The sequence below is a fragment of the Rhinopithecus bieti genome, unplaced genomic scaffold (genome assembly GCF_001698545.2).
Source record: "Rhinopithecus bieti isolate Rb0 unplaced genomic scaffold, ASM169854v2 scaffold_2272, whole genome shotgun sequence".
NCBI classification, from domain to species: Eukaryota; Metazoa; Chordata; class Mammalia; order Primates; family Cercopithecidae; genus Rhinopithecus; species Rhinopithecus bieti.
In genome coordinates, this window is record NW_016804163.1 from 4,896,081 (window position 1) to 4,912,143 (window position 16,063).

At 32.9% G+C, this 16,063-nt stretch overlaps 1 protein-coding gene across 1 annotated transcript in view; it reads right to left on the bottom strand.

Moving 5' to 3' along the window:
* The window catches only part of CDH7 (cadherin 7), a 136,742-nt gene that overhangs the window by 63,622 nt on the left and 57,057 nt on the right, over positions 1 to 16,063 (bottom strand). Inside the window, exons 4-6 of the mRNA XM_017867089.1 lie at positions 11,524 to 11,643; positions 3,942 to 4,109; positions 1,336 to 1,523 (exon numbers count right to left, since the gene is read on the bottom strand). Of these exons, the coding sequence (XP_017722578.1) occupies positions 1,336 to 1,523; positions 3,942 to 4,109; positions 11,524 to 11,643 (476 nt within the window). The remainder of the gene's footprint in view (positions 1 to 1,335; positions 1,524 to 3,941; positions 4,110 to 11,523; positions 11,644 to 16,063) is intronic.

Genomic DNA, 16,063 nt, shown 5'->3' on the forward strand with positions numbered 1-16,063 from the left:
TGACATAATTTTTAACCTAGGTTTTTTATGTCTCCTTTTGTAACAATTTTCTAAAATTTCCAGAAATTATATAAAATTAGAAAATAAGTTTTATATTTCCTTTACTAAATCAAATATTTTATATTGAATTTAGAATTTTCAAAGATTCATGCTACCTTCATTATAATATATAAAATACAGGTAGCTGTTCAATAAAATGTTTCAATTTGCATTAAAATTCTTGAATGTGAACAGACTGATTTCAGATGACTCTTTGAAATCTTTGAGCAGCATTGTACCTTACTGAATTCCTTTTATTTTAGACAACAAAACAAAACATTTTACCAACAGTTGGCCTACTCTAGTTATTAAAACTTTTATATACAGATTGTAACCAGCTTAGCTAAAACAGCATCTGTCCACTGGAAATAATTGCAGAAATGTATTTCTCATTGGCCTGAAATCAAACACATGTTTTCCTATAACAACTAAAATATAACTTTATTTATTGATATGTGCTGATTATTGAAAAGCATTAATTACAAAGTTATGCACTGGATTTTCACACTGACAACAAAATTCATATCTTAGGGATCAATATATTGATATATTTTTAATGTTTCAAATAGTTGATAAACTAAGACTACATTTTGAAATAACAGCTTTTGAGTTATTTTGATTAAATATTTGTAAAAGTCATGTCTCTATATTGAAAAGAGAAGAGTCCATTTTCTCCTATAACTGTGTTGAGAACTAATTTAAATATATGATGGAAAATAATCTTTAGTTTAGGCTGTACTGACTTTCTCTTTCACACTCTAGAAATTACGATAGGTTTTACAACTTTTCATGCTCTTCTTGTATGAAATATTCAAGTCTCCCAATTACTATACATTTTAAATGGCAATAATTGTTAATGTAGCAAGTCTTCAACATTTTGGTTTCTACTTGAAATTATATTATTTTCATTCATGGAGAAAATAATAGCATATGTTGTTTGCATCCACAGGCTTTTGGTTGATTTTAGGGTTTCATTAGTGGAACAGTCAAGGCAGAAACATATTCATCTCTCCAAATAGGTCTTTAAAACAGCACCTTGCCAGTTTGCTTTATTTTTATAGTGCTATAGATAACGGCTGTGAGTTTCTTAAAGAATAGAATTGATGGGTGTTATTACAAATGTAACTCAAGGTTCCCTAAGAGTCTGACACCTAAAAATAAATGCATAGCTTATCTTACTAAAATTAAAATAGTAATGATCCCATATGGCCATTCGCTTTGTCTAGTGCATTCTCCCATCAAACAGACAGGACTTCTCAGTAATCTGTGGTAAGAGATAAATAAAGAAAACATTACCTTCTGTATAGTAATGATTCCTTCCTGTGTTTCTTTGTCAACAGAAATCTTAAAAATGCCCAATCCATCACCATCCACAATTCTGTACTCCATTTCAGCATTAGCTCCAATATCTGCATCGGCAGCTTTAATTCTGGCCACAACTGAGGCTACAGGTAATGACTCTGGGACGTTATATTGATAAGACCCTGTGAAATTCAAAACAAGAAATGAATACATTATACCAAGACAACCAATAAAAACTTAACTATTGGGTTATTTTGACCTCATCTTAGCATAACTTCTTTTTATTTTTTGATAAAAAATATGCTAAGATAATGGAAAACAAAAGATGTTTCATATAGCCTTAAGAGATTTGATGGGAATGATTAGTTAATAATCACTGTGATAGCAGAAATAGATGGTGAGGAAAAGCAAGAGAAGAATCTCTAATTCTTGTATTTCTGGTGGTGAGAAATATCCTACACTGAAAAATAAAAATAAATTTAAAGTAATTATAATTGATATATAATTATTAAATGTAATTCAATATAATAATTACAATAATGTGTAAAACACTAAGAAATAAAAATAGAATAGATTGGGCTTCCAATGGGCAAATACAAGCCTAAATCGTTTTCATAACTTAATGTTGGAATTTTCTTAGCATCTTTTACCAAGAGAGTTTCAGAAAACTGGGTAAGAAAACTGGATAAGAAAGGATAAGAATGATTTGTGTGGGTCGTACGTAGAACGGATTTGGGCCACAATGGTCCAGGAGCCTAGGCAATATTAGTCAAAAAAAAAAAAAAAAAAAAAAAAAAAAAGCCAGTAAAAGAGAAAACACAACTTTTAAAATTTTGTTTAAATTTTGTAATAACTCGTCATCACCATCCCTCAAACTAAAGAAAAGTTTGGGGGCAGATGAAGAAATACATGAACCACAGAAGAAATACATGCCCCATCCTCGACAATGAGGAAACACCTCGCACACATATCCTTCACTATTTTTCTCTAATTCATTTACTTTTTCCTGCCTCTTCATCTTTTCCATTCTTTGGTTGTTAAATTTTGTTGCATTGTCCTGTCTTGGGAAGGGAGAAAGAAAAGGATTCTCCCTCTGAGAGAATATAGAAAGGAAAAAGTGTCTGTATCGAGGAACATATGTATTGGAGACTGAAATTTGTTTGGCGATTTCTAGATTTTTGTGAAATAGTTACGTTTGTTTTTAAAATGCTTATAACATATGCTATTTACTTTTTGAGTGACGCCTTTCCACACCTCAACGTGTCCTTTGTAACATTCAAAAATGCAAGGTAACTAGTGATTCAATGGTAGAGAAAAATCCCAGTAAAAATGAATAAGCAATGAAATCCTTGGGCTTTTTCACTTTAAATAAGTTTGAAGGAAATCAATAATGCCTAAGAAAACCCATATCTAACTCAAAAATTCCTACATAATTGTATCAATCTAGGCTTAAACAAAAAGGAACGCAGTTCAATTTCATTATAAGGCAACTAACTGCATTTTTCCTTTATCATTCTTAAAAGTCCTCCTTTCTCCAATTGATAAAGCCCATCAAGATCACAAATAAGAAGGCTTATTAAAAGAAAAAAATAAATGCTAAACTTGGGTCACTTTTTTATATTCCGCCGGAAAGAAAAAAAAAAAATATCGTTCTTGTAATAATTAAATATTAAAACTATATAAGATAAAGATGAAAATTTTAAAGAGCAGCTTGGAAAGGAAAAAACAGTGACATATTTGCTCAGACAGCTTCCTTTTTTGATACAATTCACTTCTAAATTCTGTTGGTGGGAGTTTAGTTCCCATTTCTACTGGAAAAGCATTTTAGAGACATTGTGCAGACATTGTAGTCTGTACAATCTCTTTATTTTCTTGAGCATTCTAAAGAAATAACACATACACTTAGGGAAAAAAGGGAACTAAAAAGAGAGTGAGATGAAACGTCTTTTCAAACAGCACACCTTTACCTAGAGAATTTTTTTTTCTTTTTTCTTGGTTAAATCAAAAGCCCCTTTGGTCAAATAAGTGGAATTGAGGGCATTTGGTTTTCAGTTCTTTAGATTGGTTTTAAAACACTGAATGTTTGCACAAGAAAGATGTGGGGAACTACTAATGGAATGTTCAGTGTGTACAAACTGGCTTTAAAAGTGTGAAATGAAAACTGGAAATATTTATTACTCTTTTTTAATTTTCAAAAATAAATCAATATTTTAGTGCACAGAATGAATAAAATGTATTTGAATATGATTAATTGGCAACAACTTTATAATTTACAAAATATAAAAAGTAATTCTTAGAAAAAATACTAATACATAAACACAATTAGTAATTGTCTAGTATTGAAAATGTGAATGAAAGAAAAATCTTACTATATTTAAGATATGGTAGTCAAAATTTGCATTACTTAGAAGTAATACAAATAAATGATGGCTTCTATTTCTTCTCAATACCCTTATAATCCACATTGTTGCTGAATCAAAATTATGTCTCTAATGAAATGTAAATTTGGAAGAATGAAGTAAGATAATTATTTGCTTTAGAAATATTTGAAACTGTCAGGAAAAATTATTACACTTGTATCACTTAAGAAAACAACTTACTTCGAGGAAAGCGAGGTGGGTTATCGTTGACGTCCGTTAGGGTCACAGTGACTGATGTAGTTCCTGACAGTCCTCCATTTTGACCAACCATATCCTTTGCCTGAATAACAAGCAAATACTGGTCTTTAGCCTCTCTATCCATGTTTGGAAGGGCAGTCTTGATGACTCCTGTAAAATTTCAAATCCCAGTAAAACCCATCGTGAATCACTGCATTTATACTAACAAAGAATACTGATACAAGTAGTAAGTCGCTCTTGAGTTGTTGCCTTTTGTTGTTTCGTTTGTTTACTTTAAGTAATTTTACTGTTTATTAAACACCAAAGGAATATGATAGTTTTACACAATGTTACAAAACAGAGAAAACATTATTAATGTGGTTTCGTCAATACTGAATAAAGAGGATTATCTTTAGGTTTCAGGGAAAAGTGGTTAAGAAAATAACAATTTATAAATAAATAAAATGGCCTTTTACCTAGAATAATGGACAATCACCTGTAAAAGTACACAGCAATGAACTTGTCCTTTCCTTCCATCTCAACAGCTTATAAAAATGTATAACCACTTATTATCAGTTTTCAAGTTAAATAATATTCTTACTATCCTTAGCAACAATACTTTTGTTTAAATCTGAGCACATTAGCTCTCAAACACAAACATACACATACATCAGCAACAGATCTGTATTGTAAGCATTCAAATTACACTTATTTGAGAAGTCCAGGTTGCTTATTTATTTTTTGACATTACTCATTTATTCTCATACATGAAGTGTAGTTGGATGCTATTGTCTTGGTAATCCAGGCTCACTTTACATAACACTTTCAATGAGTCCTTATGCGTGTCTATATATTTTATAATTGATCTTTGAAATATCAGAATAAAAATGAAAAAAAATCATGTACAAATTAGGTCCAGGTGGTAGATATCTAATACATATTCTTCTTAGAGCCATAATGATTTTATGGATTTTTCATGTTTGCTCTTCAATACTTCTATTAACTCTAATTTATAACAAAGCAAATATTGACTTCCCTCATACTGTCACCAAACATAAATAATCTTTGTGTGAGAGTTCTGGGACATATCTCCACCTTTTCCTTTTCTGTTTTTTGTTTGTTTATTTGTTATTTTTTTGCTGTTAATCATCTTTATTTCTGTAACCCTTTTTTAAAAAATTGAGCATTACTTATTTTGAACATGACCAACACATATTTCATTTATATGAAAATATTAATAAAACGAGTTATTTTGGAAAAGAAGTCCCACTTACTTTTAAGTTTTTTAAAAAAATTTGATTCATCTCTCATTTTTCCTTCTAATATCAATATGTGTGTTATCATCTGTGCATATTTATTGTGATGGAGAGAAGTCTATAACCCCTCAACTAATCAGTAAAGGAAACACTGCAGCCTCATCCTCTCATGGGTTTGCTTAGCGGAATTATTTTTGAAAGGAAATATAGCATCGTTAAGATAGAAGTCTGGTAGTCAACGTTTCTCACTTATTTTTCACACATCTAATTGTCTCTTTATAAGTGAGCCTATAAATAACACCTTTCCAAGGCAGAAATCATCACAAAGTTTGCAAATCAATGCAGGTAGGAAAGGTAATTTCCAAATGCCTCAACTATTGAACATATTTTTGACAAGAATAACATCATTGGGAAAAGCTGATTTGAAATAAGAACACCCACTAATAATAGATTTCTACTTGTATGGCATTTGCTCGCTTTTACTTTTAAGTAAAAACTGTCTAAATTTGGGAAAGCATTCTCATACATTAGATTTCATTTGTGTTTTGTCATGTATTATATAATTGTATATATAAATACACGCACAGAGAGAAAACTGTTAATATCATATTACTGAACTAGTAAAGTCTAGTCTTGACCAACTGGATACCTCTAACTCTGTGAGATTTTCATGCTTAATAATAATCAATAATTTTAAGTCACATAGGCTTAGCAAAAGAAAAAAAAAAGAAATTCTATCTATGGGCTCTTTGGAAAAGACATTGGCTTGTATTTTAGGCTTTGTGAATAATAATTTTTCTATAACTATATCATCTGACACCATAACTCAGAACTTTTCATTTATTTATAATCCATGTTCACAAAAAGCATTGTGCATGTGAAACATAAACTTATATTGCTATTGTTCAAAGCTGTTTTTAAGTACAGGAAAAAAATCTGATGATCCAATATCGTATCAGCCTCAGATGATTTTTTTAATGCATATTCAGCTACTATTGAATCTTTTTAAAAATTTGGTATATGTACCTCATGTAACAGATGATAGCCATTTCTGAAATCTTCCGCACTTTAGGGAAGGAATGGAACATGGGTTCTGCATACTCAGGCTTCAAATTACCCTCAGGAGTCTAGACAACCACGTGAACCCAAGGATTAATAACCAGGGGCTGGGGAGATTCACACTGTGAGGGCTCAACCCTTTAGGATTGTACTCACTAAAACTAAATAAACGTTTTTGGATATCACTTTGACTAGACTACCATTCCAAGGGGAATCTCAACATTGCAAAACCGGCTTCCTCAGGGATCTTGTTAACTGAGGAAGTACCTTTTCACAGTAACCAGGATCTGGGTCATCTGCACTTCCAACTCCTGCTCTCTCCATTACAGCCTTTATTGTTTGTAGCTATTCCAAGAATTCTAAAACCATACAATTAGACATTAAAGAAATTGGTTTCCTTACGGTTTTTATGTACTTAATAACATATATCAAGAGGTAAGTGATACCAAACAGTCAAGCCCCCAAATTGGGACTTAGCCCAGGAGATTCTTGGTTTTGGCCAAGAAAGAATTCAAGGGTAATCCAGTGGGTTTTGGATAGCAACTTTTATTAAATGGTACTGCTGTTTGTGGAGCAGTGCTAACTCATAGTCAGTGTGCCCAAACTCTGCAATCTATGGTCTCTTGGCAAAGTTATTTATACTTATGTAAACCCAATTTCAATTACATGCAAATTAAGGAGTGGGTCAATGCAAATTGAGGGGTAGATTATTTAGAAATTTCTAGGAAAGAGGGAAGTAACTTCCAGGTCATTGCAACAGAGACAGGTGGTAACTTTCAAGTTGTTGCCATAGTATTTATAAACTGTCATGGCACCGGTGGGAGTGTCTTATGCCAATGAGCAATGAGGGCAGCTAGGGACTGCTTATGTTGACATCTGCTGGTTCCTGCCAGTTTCTTCACTTTATCCTGTCTGAACCAGATCCTGTTTTGGTCAACAAGATTGTGACCAGAAAATAAGTCCTGTTGGTCTCCTACCTCATAAGGACCATGAATGAACTAAAGCCATTTGGTATGGCCATCACCAAAATGGAGCAGCCAATGAAGGCAGCACCATTGAGATATGGACAGGAGAATCACACAACAGCAAAACCTCATTTCAAATACATGTAGTTTGGCTGTTTGCTTTGCTTTTGTTCTAACAGAACTAATTGGATATCATGTTAGCTCTCTTGGTAACTCCTTTAAAGATAATTATTTTTGTGTGATTATTCCCTAGTGAATGAGAATAATAGATATAACTGGTAATGAACTGAATATGTATTTATGTAATCAGTTTCTGTCAACATGTATTCTTAGTATTTAAAATATCTCAGTGATACTTGTGACTAATATTAACTTATTCTGTTTTACATTATATCAATGAGTGCTATGTTACATGATGTTTAGAAATATAGTACATATTCAGGAAAAAATCCAATATGATGTCTTGCTAATGAAGACACAATTGAATATTTTAATTCAATGTGATCAGCTGTTATGCTATCTCCCCCATGCACATTCTGACTGGATAACAATGATCACTTCTGTAAATTTATTCTGAGTCCTAACTGCCACCTTCTTTCCCTTGGACAGCTCCTGTTGGAGCAATTCACCAATTATAATAAACTCAACTCATTCTGTAACATATTGATAACTATTGAAATTAAAAGAGAAAAAACTCAAAACCTTATAGCATACAAAGTTAACTAAAAGTAAATTAGAAATAAAATGGAGAATGGGATGTATAAACATCCTTAAGTATGTGCATCTTTGAGACTTGAATTGCATTGTGAAGACAAATGTACCACTCTATATTTTAAAAATACCATGAGTGCAATACATTGTGAACTCTTGTGTTACCTATTTGTAGAATTACAGAGACGAATACAGACTGGGGTCAAGCAACACTCTTTCTTGCAAATGTAGACACTGAGGCAAGAAGAAACAGATCCTGAACAAAGCAGTTTCAAATTAAAAAAAAAAAAATCATGATGCTTGAAAGTTAAATTTCAAAGGAACTTAGAAACTGAAATGAGCACAAATGTTTCAGGCTTGCTTTCTATTTTTAAAAATATCCTTTGATGATAATCGTTTAAATACTGGAATACAAATTATAAATGAATTTCATATAATAGGCAATAAAATCAAGTATGGCACTTTTATTACAGACATTTATCAGTAAATCAAATATGAAAGAAATGCACAGCCCTGGCTATGCAGAAACTATGTTACTGATTAGCTGAGAAAACTCTTGGGAGGAAGAACCTATTTATAAAACAAAATCACAAAAGTTTTTGGATGCTCATTTTGTTTTACACTTAAGATAAAAATCTGCTAATGAGTTTCTATTTCTTTCTAAATTTTGTGCCTAAGCTCTGTATTATTTGACTTGTCTATCTGTAGTGTAGATATGAAAGAGCTATAAAAAGATGGAGAAAAGCCAACAACAGTGAAGTAGTAAAGTTGGAAACTTCTGGAACATCAAAGAATTCCAGTGCTGGAAGAAAATGAAGAGTCATTGAGGAAGGGACTCTTTTTGCAACCTGTGGGGGATGTTCTTAGCAAGCTTTCAAAAGACACAGCACTCTTGCATAGAATGAGAACCGGGAGTGTGTGAAGGGTGTAGTTGGAAGAGGTCACTTGTTCTGGCAATATCCTTTACATAAAATTATGATGTAATAGGTATGCATGCAACACATAATGCAGCCACCACGTAATCATACGTCTTATGTCTAAAAAAGAAGTCCTAAATGACAAATGATGTTTAACACTCAATTCATTTTCCACGGCTTGCTTCATGGTCAGGTGGGCTGTACCATCATTCTCACCCTGTACTTAGTTTAAAGCTCTGCTGCTGATGTCTTCAAATCCTTAATCATTTAAGAATAAAGGACCTGCATGTTCATTTTAAGTTGCGAATTAGGTAGCCAGTCCTCCCATATATCACATAGACCCAAAAAAGGTATCTGTTTGCTTGCAGGTTACAAAATAAATAGATACACCTTAGAATGATCCTAAGTATGTTTAATGGAATAAATGTAATCTCCATAATCCCCTAGTAAGTTTGTGGACATTATGAAGATAGGTGTTGAGAAGTTTGAAGGGAATGTGCTTTACCTTGTTTCCAGTGTCATGCTACCTTGCTTGTTAAAGTCAACTGTCAACACTGGGTTTTGCAACTACTCACATTCTAGCTTGGGGGAAGGAGAAATTGATGCGGAAAACACAGTTTCCCTCTGGTCATTCAGCCTGTAAATAGTGCTATAGATGAAAATTTGTGCTCTGAGATTTTAGTCATGTTATTTTCTTAGAAATTGAGAAGAAGAAATTTATAGAAATGCACCTAACATTGATGGCTTGTGCCTATGGTTACATAATTTTTATTTAGCAAAATTTCAACATTTTTCCTGTCAAAATTTTACTTTCTGACCCCAAATCCCTCAGATTTGAAGGGGAAATAATGTTATTTCTCACATATAAATGAATCAGACAGACATCAGGAAACGAAGACTAACAAGACTAAGTGAACCTTGATTTACAATTCCCCATGCCCTTTAGGTCTGAAAACTTTCCATTTCTGTCAGAAAAACACGTAACTTATTTTTTCTCACAAGAAATGTACTCTACATATTATAAATTAGCAGAGAGGACAAAGATGCCCAGAATATCTCTGTATTAATGACCATGTAAAAAGAAGTTCCAGTGATTACCGCAATTACAGTATTAAAAAAAAACTAAACTAAACTTTCCTCTTCTCTTGAAACACACAATCCTTTCAACTCTGAAATTAAAATCAGGTTTGAAGTATTAATAATGTAATCCTATGACATATACCATTGTCTAGTTGATCAACCGGTAAAGCTTTATCTCCAGAGTATTACATGGAAATCCTGTTATTCTGCAGCAAAGCCAAAATCACAAGCCAATCATTAGTAGCAGCAAAATATTTAATCCTTGAACTTAATACACGCTATTTTTGGACAAGTTACATAAGGCAGGAGCGTATGATTGTGAGCAAATTGTCAGGAACTTGTCAATGTCTTTTTAGGTTGTCAAGAGTAGGCATAGAAGGGAAGAGGTGGGTGTTTGAATTTAGATTTCTCAGATCTATCATTCAGTCAAACAGAAGCACGCTTTCCACATTCACAGGATTCATACCATAAATCAAATACTTTCATTTATTTCTCCTTTAATACTTGCTTAATCATGACTGTTTCTTCCTTATTAGACTTTCCATGTGGTTTCCAAGCCCTATCTCTACACTGGTATAAAATATGCATTCCATCTCTATGAAAGCTCTAATGAATGAGCTAAGATTGAATTTACTTCTCTGTTCATGCACATTACAACGGTCATTCCCAAAAGGTGTTCATGAGAATAAATGAATATTGTTCTTTTCGTAAATATGAAAAACAGGATCAATGGCATTAAAATATTCATTTAGGATTACAGGTACTGATGAATATTCATAATCATAAATTTATATATTTGAATAATTCTAACTCCATGATAAAGGCAAAATTATTTTTCAAAAGAGAAAATGTGGATTTTCACAGTGATTAAAAAAAATCAGTGACACACATCCACTAATATTCACACCCACCCACCCTTCCCTACACACACAGGACCAGAAAAACTGAATTCATTAAAATATCAATTAATAACCAAGATAACAATGTCCCATGTTATAGTCTTAATGTAAACAGTTTCAGTTTAAAAGCAAAACAGAACAAACCAACTACACATTCTATCCATACCACTTTTCAACCCAGTAAAAATTGCTCCCCAAAATTAGAAAATAGATATATTTAGTTTAGTTTTTGATTTGGCAGATCATCACCCTAACTGTTATGTTTAAACTAATTTCCCTGAGAAAAATAACATCTGGAAGAATAAACTGAAACTACTACCTATTATATTACATGGCAGAGCGGTTTCTGCTTGAGATGTAAAGATTACCATGTATAATTTCCTATGTGAATGAAAACACAAAACTAAACACAAGTAAAACTCTGAGGTAAAGTATCAAAATTTCCTTAAGCATTCAGGAGATAGAAACTGAAATATTTTGAATATATAGCATTATTTTAATTTTAAGATACTGATGAATAAAATAAAATATTTTAAATGGTGATAAATCCTCAATAATATGATGCTTACCAAAGTAGACATATTGAGAGAAGCAGAATAAAATAGTATGTTATTAGTGTCAACTGTATTTAGAAATAATGATATTAATTGTAAGAAACAAATTATGACTCTACAAGAATGTCACATTTCAATTTTTACCTGTCTTTGGCTCCACTGAGAAGTATGGCTGTCCTTGCAGAATACTGTAGACCACTCTGGCACTGTTGCCATACGTAGGATCATCAGCATCTGTCGCTGTCACTTGTACCACTGAGGTCCCTAGATGCCAATCCCAAAACCACTGAATTAAAAACTCCCAAATACCACAAAAGAAAGTAACTTACAAAATGTTACTGATTCCACATTAAGCATATTTGAAATTTTCATTTATCTTTTCAAGGCACATAAAAAACTGATACAGTATTATTTTAAAATAAACCAGCTCCAAAGAAATGATAAATATTAACAAAACCCTTGAAATATTTAAGGGATGAGAAAATATTCTGGCAAAAAAAAAAAAAAAAAAAAAAAAAAAAAAAAAAAAAAAAAAAAAAAAAAAAAAAAAAAAAAAAAAACCATCGATGATGCCCATTAGGCTGGGATATACTCCGAATCGGATGGGACTGAAACTTTAGGTGTCTCATCCATTGGCCTCAGGTAATATATTTTCATCAACAGCAGCTTCTATAAGACTCAATCACTGTCTAGAAAACAGCATGACAACAGCATCTTGGACACTTGAATCATTGCAGGTACAAAAATGTCATAGTTAAGATGATCCAGATGGAAACCAAAATGTCATTAACTGACAAAGAATATTTGATGCAGCTAACTGGATATTAGGTGGCTACCCTATCTCCTTGGGATTTTTTAAAATTTTTTCTGCCAATTGATTTAAAAACAAAACAGGAAATGAAAATTTAAACCAAACCTCTTGTAAAAGAGGAAAGCCATAGCAACTTTAAAAATTGCATTGATAGTTTTTTGGTTGTCACATATGATGTACAACATACGATGTTACATACGAAATGTTGTATTCTTTCTTCATTTACTATGTATTCACACATTCAATATGGAAAGCATTTCTTCTGATCTGTTATTTTTTTCCATTTGGAATGTAATCTTTAAAATATCAGAAAGACTCATGTTTGCTTAGTTTATATATTTAGTTATATACTATTATTTAGTAAATATCCTGTCTTTTAAATATGGAACAGGTCCCTTTCTTTATGTATTCTTTAAGGTCCTAGTTTGTTTCAAATAATTTCCTGAATATGACGTTTTAAGCTAACATATTTTAGATTGATTTCTATGTAAATATCTCTTTCAAAATGCCTTAAGCAAGTCATTAATGTCCACTTTGCTATAAATCCACTTTATTTTCTATATATATTTCATTGCCAATTCCATTTTCTTTAAAATTATGTGGAAATTATGAAAGTTAAGTATACAGCACTATTCTTTAAGCCCTAAAGTTTTTATTTATTTTATTTTATATTTTGAGACGGAGTTTCGCTCTTCTGCCCAGGTTGGAGTGCAATGGCACAGTCTCGGCTCACCGTAACCTCCACGTCCTGGGTTCAAGTGATTCTGCTGCTTCAGCCTCCTGAGTAGCTGGGATTACAGGCATATGTCACCATGCCCAGTTAATTTTGTATTTTTAATAGACACGGGGTTTCTCCATGTTGGTCAGGCTGGTCTCGAACTCCCGACTTCAGCTGATCCACCTGCCTCGGCCTCCCAAAGTGATGGGATTCCAGGCATGAGCCACCACACCCAGCCTGAAGTTTTTTATTTTATGGACTTAGATGATTGTGCCCTGCGGATGTCTGGTGGGGCCAAGATGGTAAATAATGAGTATTTTAAAATCTTCTTTAAGAATTAAATTTTGAATATTTTAAATGTTATAATAAATTACATTGATGTTCTCTCTTTCCTCTATATGTATCAGCTTTACAATATTTATTTTGGTAATATGCCTAAGTATGATTTTGCTACTTCATTTTAAAAGAAAGAAAACAACTTTAAACCAAATAATAAAACTAAACTTCAGTAAGTTTGGCTGTGAACAATAATACTTTTTTTTTTCTGAAAAGTTCATTATCTCATTTAACACATATAGACACACAAACCAGATAATACACACACATATTCACAAATAAATTTAAACTTTCCATGCCTGTCTATGTTCTTCTGGCAATAAATAAAATATCTTAAAGGCTTACTAGTGTGTTTAAAATTTTAGGATTAGTTAATATCAAATAAAAAAAGATCCCTGGATATTAAACACTGAAAACTTGCATGGCCTATATCATACTATTTGATGGTTATTATACTTGGCTAGACTTAAGCACTTTGATTAACTGTAGTGTTTGATAAACTGTAAGTCCATACAACATATGTTATGTAGTTTAGATATTCCATGTTCTATGTCTCAATTTTTATGTTAACTTAATTGTCTGAATCAGTGTCAGATAAACCCTGAAGACATCTGAAAATAATTTTCTAAGAAAGCTCCGAACCCATTTGAATCAGCCAAGTAAATAACTTAAATATAAATTATTTAAACACTGTGATACGGGCCTGGTGCAGTGGCTCACGCCTGTAATCCCAGCACTTTGGGAGACTGAGTCGGGCAGATCACGAGGTCAAGAGATCGAGATCATCCTGGCCAACATGGTGAAACCCCATTTCTACTAAAAATACAAAAATTAGCTGGGCATGGTGGTGCACGCCTGTAGTCCCAGCTACTTAGGAGGCAAGAGAATCTCTTGAACCCGGGAGGCGGAAGTTGCAGTGAGTCGAGATCATGCCACTGCACTACAATCTGTAAACACAGCGAGACTCTTTCTCAAAAAAAAAAAAAAAAAAAAAAAAAAAAAAAAAAAAAAAAACAAAGAAAAGAAAAGAAAAAATAAAGAAAAGAAAATGACTTAAAAAAGAAAAGAAAAGAAAAGAAAAGAAAATTAATGACTATAATGCACACTTAAATAACATAAGTTATTTAACTTACAACATACATTAAGTATGCATAATAGTCATGCTGTTCCATGTCAGAGTACCATCAAAATCAAAACGACAGTGCACTATTAGATTTTCTTTTTTTTTTTTTTCTTGAGATGGAGTCTTGCTCTGCCTCCCAGGCAGGAGTGCAGTGGCAAGATCTCAGCTCACTGCAATCTCCACTTCCCAGGTTCACACCATTCTCCTGCCTCAGCCTCTGGAGTAGCTGGGACTACAGGTGCCCACCACCACGCCCAGCTAATTTTTTTGTATTTTTAGTAGAGACGGGGTTTCACTGTGTTAGCCAGGATGGTCTTGATCCCCTGACCTCGTGATCCGCCCGTCTCTGCCTCCCAAAGTGCTGGGATTACAGGCATGAGCCACCGCGCCCGGCCACTATTAGCTTCTAAAACAAAAAGTTCACATATACCTATATACAATTTGTATATCTATATTTTATGTGGGAAATGAAAACACTGGCAAGCCAATGAAGAACAACCAAAATGTCCATGAGAACTAGGAGTATGAAGTTGAATTAAACTGCTCAAACACATCTCAAAAATTCCTGATTTACCAAACATTACTAATTTGGGGAGGAAGATGTGCCCTTTCTTTTTTCTAAAATCTCCAAAATCTTGTAACAGTTACTGTTGCTGCTGCCCTTGTTGGTAAGCAGGAACAGCAGAAAGCACTTGGAAGGTGTGGATGGTAGTGAGGAAGAGTGAACACACCTGTTTGGTCACAGAAATGCTAGCAATGCTTACATATGTGCTAATTATAGTAAGATCATGCCACTGTGGTTCAAATTCTTCTTGGCCACAAGCATTGATCCTTCTGTCTCCTTGTCATTTGGCATTTGTCTAGCAGCTAGAAGCATGGTGGTGCCCCAAATAATTTCCCCTCTCTCTTCTAATAGGAACAGAAATTTAGGGCCACTAGACTGGGATCCCTTTAAGAGCACACATTATACACATCTTTGCAACCCCACTCCTCAGGGTCATAGGTATGTTGATTGAATGATTGGATGAATGAAATGACCTTTAAAAAAAATAAATCACATTGGTTAAAATGCCCATGTGTTAAAATATAAGTTCCATTATTATTTTAAATAAACTTCCTATTTCAATATTAAAAACAGCAGGAAATTAATATATAAATCAACCCATCTCTCACCCAGTCTCATAACTTTTATTTTTTTTGTAAGATTGCCTACGCTTAAATTACATACTGGCTGTAAACTATTCCAAAAGTACTTGAATAAATGAAATTTAAAAGATAATTTCTATTATTTGATATAAATAAAGTACACACTAGAAATACTTTACTTGCTGTCTTTCTAGTAATGGTGCAATGACAAAAGGCCTTTGAACAAAAAAGCCTTCATTTTTTTAAATATATATCTCCAAATGGGTATCTCCTTACCATTGCTATAAATTCACTATAAATTTTCATTCATTTAAGGTTTTGGATAATTTTTTTTAAATTACTGGTGGCATGGACACATGGCAGGGAACAACACACACTGGGGCCTGCTGAAGGGTTGGGGGAGGAGGGAGAGCATCAGGAAGAGTAATTTAGGGATGCTGGGCTTAATACTTGGGTGATGGGATAATCTGTGCAGCAAACCACCATGGCACACGTTTACCTATCTAACCTGCACATCTGCACATGTATCCCTGAACTTAAAATTTTAAAA